This window comes from Strix aluco, chromosome 4 (assembly GCF_031877795.1).
Source record: "Strix aluco isolate bStrAlu1 chromosome 4, bStrAlu1.hap1, whole genome shotgun sequence".
NCBI classification, from domain to species: Eukaryota; Metazoa; Chordata; class Aves; order Strigiformes; family Strigidae; genus Strix; species Strix aluco.
The window spans coordinates 92529561-92545906 of record NC_133934.1 but is presented as its reverse complement, the minus strand read 5'-3'; the positions used below and the strand labels follow the sequence as shown (position 1 = coordinate 92545906).

General features: G+C 40.3%; 1 protein-coding gene across 7 annotated transcripts in view; it reads left to right on the top strand.

The window, feature by feature from the left end:
• Positions 1-16108, top strand: part of SIPA1L1 (signal induced proliferation associated 1 like 1) — a 222312-nt gene extending 206204 nt beyond the window's left edge. For 5 of the 7 annotated variants that reach the window (XM_074824294.1, XM_074824293.1, XM_074824296.1 and 2 more), the window contains 7 exons: positions 1452-1691; positions 2758-2923; positions 6275-6518; positions 9537-9683; positions 12569-12683; positions 13164-13245; positions 14012-16108. In XM_074824294.1, coding sequence (XP_074680395.1) covers positions 1452-1691; positions 2758-2923; positions 6275-6518; positions 9537-9683; positions 12569-12683; positions 13164-13245; positions 14012-14155 — 1138 coding nt within the window. In that variant the 3' untranslated portion in view covers positions 14156-16108. Of the gene's footprint in view, positions 1-1451; positions 1692-2717; positions 2924-6274; positions 6519-9536; positions 9684-12568; positions 12684-13163; positions 13246-14011 lie in introns of those variants that run through there. The other 2 variants (XM_074824297.1, XM_074824298.1) reach the window with 2 other exon arrangements.
• Positions 16109-16346: the final 238 nt, after the last annotated feature.

Genomic DNA, 16346 nt, shown 5'->3' with positions numbered 1-16346 from the left:
CCTGTGTACCTTAGATGGAAGCACAGGCTGCAGCAGCTGGTGCTGTTTGAGGTGGGAAGGTCACAGTCCACTCAGACTCCTCATTAAATCCACAGCACTTAACTGCTGGGACTCGCGTGCTTAACTTGAACCATATGAAAATAAAACATAGTTGAAGGTGATTTTTTAGACTCTATCTGTTGTCAGTGGAGAGAGAGGAGAAACTCCAAAGCATTAATTGTAGCATAATGTATATCTGAGACACCTAATCTGAGGAGAATCACCTCCTAAGGATATTTCTCCATTGACAGCAGCAGCAGCCAGACAAGTGGTGTAGGTTAGATAACTGACTTCTACAAGACTAAATGTAGGTCACAACATAAATTTAACCTTCAATTCTTTTTTCTGTTCCAGCAAGTGAGATGTGAAGATGCATTGTTTTATCAAGATATGGAGAGAGTGGTGAAGAATTTTCTGTTAAGCTAAGAAAGAATAGATTAGTCAGTGACTTTATTCAGCCTTCCAGCTAATTTTTATTTCTCAGTCAGAAACTGTTCTTTACCACGGGGCCATCTGTTTCGAATTCCTTCCTTGCAGTGTTGGATACAGGGATGAAAATGTGGCGAAGTTGTGTAGCGAGCTGATCGAAAATTAGTCTCCAAATATATAATGCTATTTCAATACTAAGGCTGTACAGAAAGTTGTCCGCAACTGTACTTAGAAATGCCTGACCTTTTAAGGTTGTTATAGTAAATAGTGTCTTAAGCCCTAGTGCTCCTGGTGTTTTGCAAGTTGCATCAGATTTGAATATTTGCGTAACTAAAGAGTAGCTCCCGTTTAAAGCCCCCCCCCCCCTTTTTCCGACAGTAAACTGCAGTTTGGTCATCCCAACTCTTTTCTTCTGTCTAGACAGGCTGTGATATATGTTAGAGGCCTGCTCAAACTTCTCAATTTAAGAGTCTTTTTTTTGCAAAGGGTAACTGCTTTTCAGGCAAAATCCAGGAAGACCTCATTTGAAAGATGTGTGTGTTTCTTCTTTGGTTTGTTTTGAGATCTTTAAAAAGATGTTTCCTGTTGCTTAAGTTCCTTCAAAATATGTTTTATTCCACAGCCAGGAATTCCGGCAAGAAATTGGATTTGAGTTTTTTTGTGAATTCAACTACAGTCTCTTGTACTACTTTTAAGCTGCCTAATGACCATGCCCCTAGATTTTCCCATTTGTGAAGGGGAGTGAGGGGGAAGCTGGTATATTGCATCCTTAGAGGTTGCTCACAAGATTTTTCATGACTGCGCGAGATGTTTTTAATGAAATGTTGGAGGGAGGCCCTTAAGAAAAGCAAACTGGTTTTGCTACTCTACCCACTATTGATAAGAGTAACATCTTGTGCCCAGAGTTCTGCTTTAAAAATAGTTAAACAAGGTGCATATACACATTTGAGGCAAATTTTGTCTTTATTATGTTTTTCTCCTAGTACCATGAGCTCACGACACTCTGCCAGCCCGGTTGTTTTCACCAGTGCCAGAAGCTCACCAAAAGAAGAGCTTCATTCTGCTACTTCTCCCCAGCTCGCACCTTCTTTCTCCTCCTCCTCTTCCTCCTCATCTGGTCCTAGGACTTTCTACCCTCGCCAGGGTGCTACTAGCAAGTATCTCATTGGCTGGAAAAAGCCAGAAGGGACCATAAACTCAGTGGGGTTTATGGATTCAAGAAAGTAAGACTGTTTTTTTGGTTCTCTTGTTCAGTTATTTGCTTTAATTGTAAAGAAGCATTGAGATCTGTGACACTTCTCTCTCTATGGAAGAAGATCTGAAGACTGTTTAATAGAATGTTGTGTCTTCTGAAGAATTTAATCTCTAATCTAGTTAGCCTTAATTATTTGATAATTAGCTAATCTCATTCCCTGTGAACTTATAAAAGCTTTTTTTTTATCATTTCTAGAGAGCTGTATGGATTTTAGTCCTAGTAAAGCTTATCTTTCTTTGGGACTTCTTAAGTGTGGCTCAAAATGCTATTTGAACAAATATTAAAAATCCTGTTAATGTAGAACCTGAGTTTTCCTTAAGCCTCTCATCCATGTAGTAGTACTGTGCATGCTGTACATTAACTCTGTGGCACTCCATGTTGCCTGGTTAAGATCGGTGCCAGTATCCCATCTAACTGGCTTAAAGCAAGCAGAGATCTCTCTGCATTACGATATGCAACTGTCTCTTTTGGAAGAGAAATTGAGAAACAACTTACCAGTGAAAATACTGTTCCTTTTAAGTCTAGTACGACTTGGAAAGCAAATGGTTCACAAAGCCCATTTCAGTTCAACCGTTCTTGACTTTAATTGGGTCAAGCACAGTATACTTGGACGATACCAATAACTGGCTGTCAAAAGGAGATGGTGAAACTTTGTGGTAACTGCATTTAAAAAAGCTAGTTAAAAGACTAAAGAAACGTAGTGATTTGCTGCTTTTGGGCTCATTGAAGACATATATATTTTTTAGTTCTGTACAGAATACATGTTATTTTAACAGATTCAGTCCCTTATTGGGAAAATGTATTACGATAACCTTTAAGTGTGTTGCTAGTTGATGTTTTTAAACAAGTTTATTGCCTCAACAGGTATTCATTAAGATGAGGCTCTGCTGTATTAGCAAAACTCCTTCCCTCCTCTATGCCCCCTACCTAGGTTTTTTCTTTATTAATCTTGAGGGTGTTATAATTCTTGTTTCATTCATGCCTCCTGCCCCAGGGCTTTGAGACCTGAATGTGTCTGTTCCATTTCATTTAAGACGTCACCAGAGTGATGGCAATGAAATGGCCCACCCTCGGCTGCGTGCTTCAGCAAGAGATCTACGAGCATCACCGAAACGAGCATCCAAGTCCACCGTTGAAGAAGAGCTGAAGAAATTGATAGATCTTGATAGCCCAACACCTGAATCCCAGAAGAATTTTAAGGTATGTTAAAGAGTCAGTCACCTGGGTATCTCTTGTCACAGTTAAGTGAAATCTGAGAATACCTGAAGAGCAATGCACAGGTCCTCTTCAAGGCATGGTTCTGTTGTTACAAAAAGAAATGTGTAAAGTTACACTTTGTCAGAATTTGAAGATTGAGTTCGTTACTGCCTAGGTGTATCAACTAATACAGCAAATGCTTCACAACTTGGAAAAGGATGAAAGCCATGAAGCTCTAAGACTTCTGCGTAGAAAATGCTGAGTGCTTTCGAAGCAGTCAAAGCTGAAGCGTTCATTCATACAGAGCTCACTTGGTTGGAATTTGCATTGGACTCAAGAGTGCCTCAGGATCTTTTCTAGTCTCAACCCATAACAGGGAAATGAAATGCAAGGCATTCCCTGAATTCTCATCATGGACAGAAAGTCATCCACCTGTCACAGATTTAGCTACTCGAGAAGTACATTTGGGGAACAGTTTCATTACAGTCACTGCAATATTATTATAGTTTTGTGTGCAAATTTAGAGAGACCAGTATGCCAATTGCAAAGAACATTTAGGACTGCTGGCTTATGCAAAATCCTGCGGGGTTGTCTTATGCATTTGAATTGTTTTTCTCTGATTGCATCACTAGACAGTGACTTGTTTACAGTATTGAAACTCCTTGCAAAAAGCACGCTTTTATGCCTCTAATCCTGTTATGCACAAGGACCAAGAATGCTCCCTAAACTTAAGCAAATATTTATATAGAATAAATCGTTAGAAACATTTCCTGATGTGTTTCAGAATGTGTATAATAACACAAAAGTGCATATGTTAATTTTAAAAGTCCATCATTTTGAAGAGAAAGTCTTGATTTATACCATCACCACGTACAGTCTGCTTAACAGCTCAGGCTCATCACCTAGGGCCCACATGGTTTCCACAGCAACCATGCAGAAGAGAGAGCTGCAACTTCTTTCTTTGCTTCTAAAAACCCGAAGTGCCTTATTAAAACTTGTAAGTGCTAGGTTCCGTACAGATTATTTCAGATGTTACCTTTGAGGCCGGAGGAAAAAAAAAACCTTGCCAATGGCACAGTATCTTCTTAGGCTTGTGGCGGTTCTGAGGGGAGTGGGATATGGGCAATGTGAGCACCTCCTGTGGGTGGTTTTGAGAAAGGGGATTGTTCTCGTTCCAAGAAATTCCATTCTATTTAAAGAGGTGGCCTGAAGACCATGAAAACTGTGTATGTTCCCAATTTTGGGGTTTTTTTTCTGCTTCAGGGTTAGTGAATCAGTTCTTACCCTAATCTTTACTTCCTGGTGACTATAACAAGTATGTTAACTCAGGTTACACTTTTGATAAATTTCAGCAAGTTAATAACAGTCTATCGCACCAATAAATTAAATCTTTTCTGGTCTAAAAATAACCATCGTTTCTGCCCGCTGCATGATTTATATTTCATCTTACAACAAAGTTGCTCTTACAGCATAACATTTTCTTGACAGTTTACAGAAAAAAAGAAGAATGATAATAATGGCCTTCATTAGTTCACTGCACAAAGATCAGAAATCCTCCTCCTTCATGACTGTTGGCTGCCAAAGGCTTTGTTTGCTAGTAGAATTTGTTCTAGGCTGTGATTTTGTCTCATGCTTCTTTTTATTATCTTCCCAGCCTTCCTTATCTCCTTACCTACTACTTATGCATCGTATCTTCTCAGACAAATCAGGCTTCTCTTTCTTTTCCTTCTGCTCTGTTACTGGAAGACAATTCCTGCTTGTATTGCCTCTGTTACAACTCCATCAGATGTTCATATCTGTGCAACTTCAGATCTCAATGTCTGATATTAACCAGTGGTTCCAACTCCTCATTCTTTAACACTAAGTGAACTATACCACCCTCAAGTAAACACTGCTTGACTTAGCAGCCCCTTCTTTTCCTTTGCCACTTCAGGACAAGTACGGGGAGACTTCATTGGATCATAACATGAACCTGCTGATTGAGCTTTTAAATTTAAGAACAAAAAAGCAGCTTGATCCTCAATGTAACATAGTGACAATTGTGTACCAGAAGTTGTAATTTCTGTAATGTTAACTGTATATGCAAGGTTCATACTGTGATGGGCATGTCCTGAGGGAGGCAATGCAGAAGGGAGAGTTTGACGTAGTAGAAGTTTGGCATGGGACATGGCTTCTCTTTCCTTCCTTGTCTTTTGGTGATAGCAGGCTTTTGTAAGTAATCTTACTTGTTTCTGAATCATAAAACAAAAATGTGCAGCAATCATTTAATATCAGAATTAGAAGGTTTTGGCAAAAAAAAAAAAAAAAAAAAACCCTGGTAGATTGCTTTCCGCTGTACAGTACCAATAGTCCCTCCTTCACGCTCTTCTCCCACCTTGTAGTGTGGGATTTTATCACAGGAATAGAGTATTGTCTAAGTAATTTTTTTTCCTCTTTCTGAGAAGAGAGAACTATTTTTATGTGCAAATGAACAACCCTTTATAATATTTAATCCCTCTTTCTGGAAATCATCCTATCTCAGTTTTTGTTTAAACTTGCTTACAAAGTGAATGAGGTTGATGAGGTCTCCCTTTCTGTTTGCCATTTCTCCATGAAAGCCTTTGGACCAAATTTCAACCAAACGGTAAAGAAACGTTGTGTCTTAGAGATAGTCATGTTGCTACAGGTTTCATGAAAATCAGCCTCTCTGCTGATGGGAATGGTTATGCGTCCTTTGATAGCAGCTCACTGGCACTGGCCAGAGTGCGTACCTGCAGGCTAACCACAGCCTTGCTTTCTCCTGCGTGGAGCATGGAGGAAGCTGGGATGATGGTGGGGGTAAGACACAAGTTCTCTTACTCATGGGACTATTTACTTAATTTTGATTCAAATCCTTCTGAAGAATCAAAGCAGTGGTGGGCGTTCCTAGTCACTCAGTAATACGAGACTTTTAATTAGTTGGCATTTGCTGGTGCTCTGCCTGCAGGAAGGCAGCCTCCCCCGGGCAGGAGGGAGAACTCTGGTTTATGCAGCATTCAGTCTGTTTCTGTAAACATGATCTGCGCTACAGGTTAGCTGTAGAATCTGCAAGGCCTGCCTGAGATTTCCACTTCAGGAGAAGTTTGAAGGGTGTTTACAAGGTAGAATGTGAAATAGGCTTAAAAAAGACCTATATGTGTTACCTAGTTATAATCTCCTTCAAAGCAGATTCCTTTAGTTCTTTTTTTCTATCCACTCTGAAAAAATGCAATGTTAACACTTGCTTTCTTATTTTAAAAAAAAGTTTTAAAAAGCTATTTCTACATGGACGTCAAAAGTTTCTGTATTGATTTTTTTTTTTCTCATTTCTTTTTATTTGTTTTTATGAATGTATAGTCACACACTCTGTCCTGTCAGTCTCCCTTTCCCAGCACTCCTACCACAAGGCGTGCCTTGCAAAGGACTTTGTCAGATGAGAGTATTTACAGTGGTCAAAGGGACCACTTCTTCACCTCACGGGCCTCGCTCTTGGACCAAGCCATGCCAAATGATGTACTGTTCACCAGCACGTACCCTTCTCTCCCAAAGTCGCTGCCATTACGGAGACCATCGTATACTTTGGGAATGAAATCACTACATGGTAAGAGTATTTCCTATTTTTCTACTTTCAAAGGAATAATTTGTGAATCGTGTTAAGGGAAAATGTTTTACAGCGATTAGTACTTCCATGTTGATTTTGCTAAAATGAGGAGGGTCAAGTCGCTTGCCTGAAATTTTTTTTGCCTCACTTAAGTGGGTATAAGACTGCATGACTGGTCATGCAGGTACCTTGTGGAGGGAGCCCAAAAATTTGCCTCATTGGCTGTAAGTTTTCACCATTTTTTCCGGGAGTCATCTGCACCAGTTGGACCAGTGGGCAAATAATGGATGCCTGGTTATTCACCAGTGACAACTTCAGGTGTCAGTTCCTTCAGTGTGGGATTACGGGAACCAAATACTATTAAGAAAACAATGATATGAAAGTGGTTAAATACTAGTGGGCATTTGGATGTATAGCTACACCAGATACAGCTTTTATTGCACCAACTGTTTTTAAATTCACTCCCTTACCCTATTCATTTTACAGGATTGAGTTACTTATTTTAGTCACGTATCAACAGCTAACAAGAAAAAGTTACTTGGTAAACTGCTGTCAGGAAGGCACTCAGCTTTCCCCCATTAGTTTACTGAAAGTCTCAGTAGGATTATCTTATCGGTTATGTGTTGCTGCATGTGAATGTCTCAGTTGGTGAGAAAAGGAATTTTCACAGGTTCCCGCTGTACCTCATAACTAAATGTGTACTAAATGTGTTTTCCAGAAATAGAGCTAGATCTCACAGTGTAGGATTCTGCAGTGTTTTCTGAAGTACATATCTGCTCTGATTTATTCATGTTTTCGTATGTTTCAAGAGGAAAACGCAAAGCTATCAATAGATTCAACTCACTATAGTGAGCCCCAAGCACAGTCTGTATTTAAATACACAGGATACATTTGACAGTGAGGGCTGCTGAAGAAATCTATTTTAAATTCTTTTCATCTGTCTGTGATCACCAGGCATCAGTTTTCAGTGTTGAACCTGACATTTTCATGAGCTGTTGTTTCTGTATAACATGTTTCTTGCGTAAGAGTTAGGAAACTGAGCTCTCTTCACTTCTGCTTTTTATATGCACTAAAATAACTTTGCAGACTTGGTTACACTTGTAACTGGCTGGTGGATTTGGCTTCTGAGGGCTTGGGGTCAGAAGACTAATGATGCCATCTGAGTAGAAGTGGAAAGCAGCACTTGGCCTCTTTTCGTTTAGATGCCTGTATTTTCCGAAAAGAAAACCACAAAACCTTCTTTCACTGTCACATTCTCTTCTGCACCAAACCAATTACTCCTCCTAGCACATAAGCTTTCTACATTTGTCAACAAAACAAGATCTTCCATTTTCTATAAAATGTAGGGCCTGCATGATAAAAGGACCAGCTATTTGAGTGGCACACGAATTGTCTCCCCCACGCACACTTGCCCTTGCTGAGAGAAGGATAAAGTAGAGATGGATATTTAATGCCACAAGTATTTGTTGGCTTCCAGCTATTCAAAATTCTTTTAATTCAAAGATCTTAATAACAAAGAACAGCCATTCCAGAGCACCTTCATTTGAAGAGGCAAAACAGTGAGCTAAAGATATTCTTACTTACTCATCTGTCTTAATTAACAATCAAGCTCACACTCTTAAGACAGGCAATTTTTCAAATGGTTAGTTTTTCTTCTAATTCTGTGTATCTTTTCACTAATTGTAAATATTTTTATGTTAAGTACTTCCCAAATAACTGCCCTCTCTTGGGGAGATGATACAAGAATCCTCAATGTTAATATTGAGCTGAACTTACATTTATAAACAGTAAACACGTACAGAGATAAAAAATAATTCAAGATTTTTGAGCAGAGGAGTAGTGTAGTTTTTCTGGTCATTGTTTCCCAGACAGCAGTATTATTTAGCTGAAGTTATTAGAAAGTTATTTTAGTTATGGAAGTTATATAGTTACTAGACTATCAAAAAAAAGGGGGGGGCAAAAATAAGCAACACAACCTGTGGCATTTGTCTTCCAGTGGGCTTGTATCCTGCCCACCACACTGTCTTTCTGCTCTCTCTGGTCCAAATGAATTCTTCACTATACCACTTCCTCTCCGTAGCTTCCTCCCGGGTGCCCAGTCCATCTCTTCACCCCTACGTCCCTGGTGTTTTAATACCACCTACAAATTTTTCAAAGCTTTCTTTACGCCCTGACAGAGTGCACGAGGAAGCAAGCTGTTGCTGCTTCTGAGCTTACACATGTGCTGACTGACCAGGCATTGCACATTTTTTTGATTGTCCGGCCAGTAAATTGAAATAGGTAATTGTTGGTTCAGAATTTGGTCTTTCCCTGATTAGTAGCAATAATTCAAGTGTTTCACTTTGCTAGGGACCAGTTTGCACAAAAATTACAGGGACTTTCTATCCTTCTGTCAAGCTTCCCAGCGTTTTTTCCATAGTGGGCCATGTACCAATTTACAGGTGGGTGCAGTTACTTTTCAGTAAATTTCAAGAGGTTTCACTAAACTGCTGAGAGATGCATGATGCTTCGGAAGTCATTTCAAGGGTTTTCTTGTTCTGATTCATCATGGTAGGCCTAAGTCTGCTCGCACTGGTTTATGAGATGGTAAAGAGAGGAGGAAAAAAACCCCACATTTTTGTATTTTTACAGGAGCAAATAGACACCAGAGAATGTAGAAGCCCAGCAAGCTGCAGAGCCCTCCAAAGTATCTGCAGTTTGTGCAGAGGCAGGAATTGTTGAGTAGAAGAGTACTGCCCCCAGTGCTGGGGGGAGGCAGAGACTGGCTTTTGAAGTGCTAAGCTGCAAAGATTCAGGCAGGTTAGAAATGACCTGAGTGTCCTGGTGAGAAGCACCATCTCAGAAAACTGGCTTGGAACATGCTGTATCTGGTCAACTACAGTTGATCAAACATTCTACTGAGTTCTGGTTCCAAAAGTGCTATCCCAGAAAAATGAAAAATAGGGATGCAATAGTATTAAGACAGGAGTTTGGGGGGTTTTTTTTACGGAGTTTACAATTTGTTCTGTGTTACTCTAGGAGAGTTTTCTGCGTCAGACAGCTCCCTCACAGATATTCAGGAGCAAAGACGGCAGCCCATGCCAGACCCTGGTCTTATGCCGTTGCCTGATTCTGCCTCTGATCTGGATTGGTCAAACTTGGTAGACGCTGCCAAAGCCTTTGAAGGTAAGAGAATGTAATACTTAGATAGCTGGTCTTTCTGCATGCTTCATTAAGGACTGGGTTTGGGGTTTTTTTAATGTTGACTCTTGCTTTTGTTGTTGTTACTGTTTCTACGTAGTCCAAAGTTTAAGCTCATTTAAAATAGCAACTCAAGTCTTAACAGCCGAAAACTTAGTATGTAATACTCAGATACCATTTCTTCCTACTGGAATCCCTCTGTGCTATGGTTTGGCCAATTCTCTGTGAAACTGGCTACTTTTCATATCATGTAGAGCAGTTGCAGACATTACAGCTAGGGTGGAAAAGACGTCTGGCACGAAAGTGCAGAAGTAAAGTCAAATAGCAGGGGAAAAGCATATGAGCACACTAATGATTGCTTTCTTACTGCACTAGCAGGAAGTTTCTGTAGTGCAGCTGAAGCACGCTGCCAAGGTAATTTGGGAAATATGCCTTGTTGGTATATATTTTTCCATTGCCGTTGTTCCCTTTGCATACTCTGAATACATAGACTTGCACATAAGTGTTGTTTCATCCTATGGCACTTTCCATCTCCTTGACACTTAGTAAACTGAAGAGAACTGTAAGCTGCCTAGGTGTATTTGAATTTAAAATTAAATGTACTTCAGCCCAAAGGGAGTTTACCTTACAGTTACTATAATCTGATGGAAAAGTCTTCTACGTGCTTCAAACAGAAGTGCCTTTTCCTAATCTCTGCATAGATGCTGTCCCACCTTCATCAAAGTGTTTTCGCTGATCCTGAATCTTTTAGATGTTATTCTGCATGGTTGGAGAAGGCTGTGAAGTAACTTGCTTTTCTTGGCTGTTCTCTGGTAGTAGCCATATACATCATTAAGACAGCGCATGTCTAAGCTGGTGTTCAAGACAGACATGTATGCTCTATTGCCATAGGAGCTGTAGGATCAGCATGTCTCTTTTCTGCTGTGCAGTCTTGGGAAAGAGTATTCAAAGTAAGCCTTACTTCTCAAAAGGAGAGGAGGGCAACGAAGCTGGTGCAGGATCTGGAGCACAAGTCTTATGAGGAGTGGCTGAAGGCACTGGCGTTGTTTAGTCTGGAGAAGAGGAGGCTGAGGGGAGACCTCATCGCCCTCTACAACTACCTGCAAGGAGGTTGCAGAGAGCTGGGGATGAGTCTCTTTAACCAAGTGACAAGTGACAGGACAGGAGGTAATGCCCTCAAGTTGCACCAGGGAAGGTTTAGACTGGATATTAGGAAGCATTTCTTTACAGAACGGGTTGTTAGGTGTTGGAATGGGCTGCCCAGGGAGGTGGTGGAGTCCCCATCCCTGGAGGTGTTTAGGAGTCGGCTTGACATAGCGCTGAGGGATATGGTGTAGTTGAGAACTGTCAGTGTTAGGTTAACGGTTGGACTGGATGATCTTCAAGGTCTTTTCCAGCCTAGATGATTCTGTAATTCTGTGAATTTGTAGTGATTTTTTTTCACCACCGCATAGGGATGAAACCCAGGTTTTAATGCATTTCACTATGGTTGACAATTTCTGTATAAAAGATCCCCTTTCTTTGGTTAGATTTGACTGACCTCATTATTCTGAATCCCTCACTCTTGTGGGCCTCAAACTCACTTGTGTGTCTCTTCAGAGGTATGAACAAAGTCAGTGAAGGTAACAAACTGATAGTTCAGGTAATGTGTTGGCTGGCACCTTCATCTCACCACTGTAGAGATATATTCAGATTTGACTTGGAGAGAGAACGGCTGTCTGATGTCAGTATAATCCGAGTCTCTAGTCCCTGCCAGGTGCCAGTAGGGATTGACAAGTACCAAGCAGCCTAAATTCTGATTTATGATCCTGGACATCTCTCTTCTACATCATTGATTGGTGTCTTCAGCACAAGCCCCCAAAGTTACAAATAATGATATCTGGAACCAGCTGAAACATAAGTTGCCTGGATCCCCGAGCTACACTAACCTTCAGTATTTTCATTCAAAGGAAAAAAGAGAGGAGCAGGAAAAATTCCATCAAATACCAAGGCGCATTAATTTTAGCCTAGTTGAGTAAAAATTTGCCAAGCAGAAAAAGACAATACTGTTCTGTTTCCACTGAGAGACCAGCAGCTGCTGAGGGAGAGAGATGTTAATTTCTTAAACTAAAAAGTGTTTATGTTACTGTTTGTGCTAGGAAACTCCAGAGGTAGGGGCAGTTGGTAGTTTACAGTCACACCACATGTGACAGTGATTTAGAGATGTGTTAAAACATCTGAGCAGTTACAGGACAAGAAAGTATAGACACAAGGCAGAAAAGAGGTTTCATGTTTCTATCTGAAAATGTTTTCTAAGGCATAAGAAAAAAATTTCGGGTTCTGAAAAATTACATTGGTCATTTTACTTTCCACATATAAATTGTGCACAGTGAGCTTTTCTTTCTTCAAGATAAAGGGATCCTTTATGGAGTGAAGGAAGCTAAATATAGTTCCTGAGTTATTGGGTAGTGTCACACAGGAAGTTCTGCACAGCTCTTCTTGTTCCAGCTTGGCTTCTTGCCTCTCTTGGAACTGGCCTTGGATGGACTCTGCAAGCGCCGTTGGCACATCTCTGCTTTGCACTCTCTAGCATCTTCCTCCTGGAGAGTTTCTCAGCCTGAGGGCGATGCGTGGTCTGTGTGAGCGTGCAGTGCTGTGCCAGAGCTGGTACTTGCTTATTGAATCCAGTACGGTGGAGAACCTGGTGCAAGCACTTGCAATGCCAGTTTGCTTCTGTCAAGTGGATATTGGTATGTCTTATCATCACCTTATCTTGCTTGAGACAGACTTCTTAGATTGCTTTGAGATCCTGCAGTGTAGCTGCTGCGCTGTGCACGAACAGGCAATTATTACTGCTGCCATTGTTTTTCTCTGTCTGTTTGCCTTCTCAGTTCAGCGGGCTTCATTCTTTGCTGCTGCTGATGAAAATCACAGACCTGTGAGCGCTGCCTCCAGTAGTGATCAGGCTGAGGACCAGCTTACTGCACAGATAAAGCCTTACACAGGGTAAGTAAATACAGCAGCTATGCAGGCTTCCTCAACTACAAATGGAGGAAAAGAGTAGGAACATCTTTATTTGGAAGCCATCTCCAGGCTTCACAGAAGTCTTCACAAGTTCTCATGAAGATGGCGGTGGGAAGTGAAAACAGAAGAATCCTAAGTACAGTTGAACCTTTTTGCAGGTTCTTTCTTGTCTGAGATGTTCATGAACGTGTCCAAAGCAATGGTAATTCAAGGCATGTATAATGAGTAGAAGTAGGGAGAAGTCAAATGATGGGATGGCCCCAATTAATCAAGAGTTAAAGTTCTGTTGGTTAATGTGCTCATGTGTTCTCTTTGTTAGGTTCTTTTCGTTCATTCTGTGAATTCTTCGTGTACCTGAGTGCATATTTACATAAAGCCACTTGGTATAGACAAGGCTTTAGCTACCCTGTGTGAAGATAGTAAATCATACCAGTATCTATTCTTGTTTCCTGTTTTCAACAGTAAAGAATCTCCTCCAACTCTCGCCTCTAAAGTGGACCAACTGGAAGGTTTGCTGAAGATGCTGCAAGAGGATCTAAGGAAGGTAAACATTTCATCTACAGAAAACATACATTTAGTGCTGATAGGTGATGCTAATAACTGTGTAATCCTGCTTTGCCATGCCTGAGCCTGTGACAGTCTCATCCTTGTATGAGAAAAAGACATTTCTTTACTACTTTTCTCAGGCCATACTTCTAATTATGCAAGGCTAGGGTGGAGTGTCTAAATGTGTAGGCATCTGATTCCTCTGCTTAAATTAGGGTGATTCAGAGTACCTCCACTCCTAATTCAGGTGACACTGCAAAAGGTTGGAAGGTAGTCCATGTAAATATATCCTGCTGATGTTGAAAAGTCAGAGTATTATCTAAACATATAATTTCTACTGTGGAAACTTCCTGTATTGTGTTACTGCCTGCTTGGACCAAGAAGGATCTGCTGTGGTCAGACGAAAAGTCTTACAGCTGGGGAATTATTTGCAGGACTATTTCCTATCCCTTATTTAGTTAACTATCAGCAGTTGTACCTACATGTTGTACATACAGAAGGGGGCATGCCCTATTTTATTTCACCACTTGGGGAGCCAGCTTCTGTATTAGAATTTCATAGAGAATAATCCTGCTTGTTCAAGTAAAAAGTGAGGAATGAAATGTCACAAATGTGCCTTAGATATGAAACCATGTGTTACTGCACATAAAATCTTTATAAAGAATGAGACTCACACTCTCCTTAAGAGGTTCTTGCGCCTCTGTATAGGTAGGAAGCGTGACCTGACATTTCCGCTAAGATCTGTATTGTTCCTCATGTCTAAGGAAAAAGAGGACAAGGCCAGTCTTCAGGCTGAAGTGCAACATTTGCGGGAAGACAACTTGAGGTTACAGGAGGAATCCCAGAATGCAACTGAGAAACTGAAGAAATTCACCGAATGGGTTTTCAACACAATTGATATGAACTGAGAACAGTGTACGGGGAAGGAAACTATCTGTTATGAATATTATTACTGGGACTTAAGCTTTAACGCCACCTTAATCATGACATGTGAAAGTATAGTCAGAGCACTTCCCTGTCCTTCATCCTCCAATAACCCTTTTTTGCATCTCTGCGCGCACTCAGAACAATTGCAGATCAACAATCAATGTCTGCCTTTTGTAGAAAAAACAAAGTAAATAATTTTAAAAAGGTAAAATAAAAGTTTAACTGCTAAAATGTGAATGTCTATTTTTTGCACATTGTCTCTTTATCTGTTATGTACAAAATTATTTGGAGGCAGGATCAGGCTTGCTGTTCCACCTGCCTCTGTTTCCATTAACTCCTTTCTCTCTGTTTCAGGTAATCTGCTTTTCCTTGCAGCTTTGGCAAATATTATGACATCTAGAAAATTAGAAAGAAATGTTTATTTTACTGCTCTTCTTACGTTGTTTTCTGAAGTATGCCACAGACAAGGGGATGTAATGCAATGTTTTAGGTGTCTCCTTAGCAATTTGCGCTTGATTGCTAGTGCTACCTTCCCATACGTTACAGAGAACGCGTGTCCATAGTGTATGGTACAGTACAACCAGCATCATAACATTTGGAGAGAGACTAGAGACGCGAGCCATGGGTGAGGCATATTACACACATCTATTGCATTAGCATTTCTGGTAGCCTTTGTTTCCCGTGGAAACAATGGCTGCAAGTAACTTCACGAACAGCAAAACTAGGCATGCTGCAGTTCGTACTGTATCAGGCAGGCTGAGAGATACCGAGTACAGTTGCCGTACCGCTTAAGTGTAGTCCCCTTCCCTTCCAGGGGAATCTGTTACTTGCATATGTGCAGAAGACTTAGGCTGAAGTTGTAAAGAGATTAAGATTTCTTTCCCCTGACCTGTTTCCATGAAATTTCACATAAACCATCTCCATGCACCTGCCCTCCCATTCTGTTTCTCTGGACTTCTCAAATCGCAACAGATTTGAGAAATGTTTATTCAACTTCTGTTTTATTACATGAGAGCTCTTATAAATCTTTTACTATGGTAGACAGAGGAATATGTAAAGGTGAATTAGAGCAGTGTATTTTTCAAAGGACTGGGATAGGATTGGATCTCTGAAATCCCCAATCCCCAGTGAAACTGTCTAGCATGAGATTTCCCAAACTGCCTCATGCCAGGAAAGTTAATTTCTTGTTCTTTGAAGGAACTGCTAACTTGCCACAACATGTTACCTCTCCAGAAAATACCTTTTAGGTGTCAGAATATGACTTTCAAGCACCGCAGTTGCCACGGGCATTGAACTGTGCAGTGTGCTGAGAAACCTTTTCTAGTCCCTTCTGAGGATAGTCACTACCTTAATAAATAATGCCTTGCATAAAGCGCAGTATATTTGGGGGTTAATTTCAAGAGCATCCACTCCCTCCCCTTTACCACATTCTCAAATAGACAGATTAAAATCACCAGGCACAGTCTTGTCACAGAAACTTCCACGCTCTTTTCAGATCCTTTTTTCATGCTCTTTAATCTTGCTCCACACAAGTACATGCTACACTTCAACCTCAAACTTCATTTGTGATGCTAATCCCCATGGAGTCCTCCTCTAATGTTTTGTCATGGAAATAGATCTCTTTGCAACTATTTCTGGAGTGCTTTTGTAAAGGTTTAGAATGTCTTGGGTTTTTTAATGACTTGTATGAAGGAGATTTATATAATGCCTGATATTATTTGTAAATGGGAAATATTGCTAACATCTCTGAGCATCCTGAAGTCTTGCTTTTATTCTCTTTATTTTTAAGTTTGGTTTTTATTTTATTTCAAAAAATATTTTGGGACTTGGGGCAGACTATTTATTAGAGTTTTGCAACAGAGTTCTTGTATGATGCCACTGAAGGCTACTTGTAAAATTCTGACAATAAAACTCATTTTAAAGGCTCTTCTAAACCATTTTCTTCTGATTTTATTGGGTTTGTTATTTAAGACTTCCCAGAGTCTCCATTTCTTCCCGCTTTCTTATTGTACAACTTTTCTCGCTGCTTAGCGATAGCAGAGTTTCATTCTCTATCAGATTTCTACTTTTTATCCCTCTGAAGGCCATTGCTTGGTATGTATACATGTACTTCATCCCTTGATTTTTTACTTATATTACTGTACAAATATATTTTCTTCCCCCATTTACAGT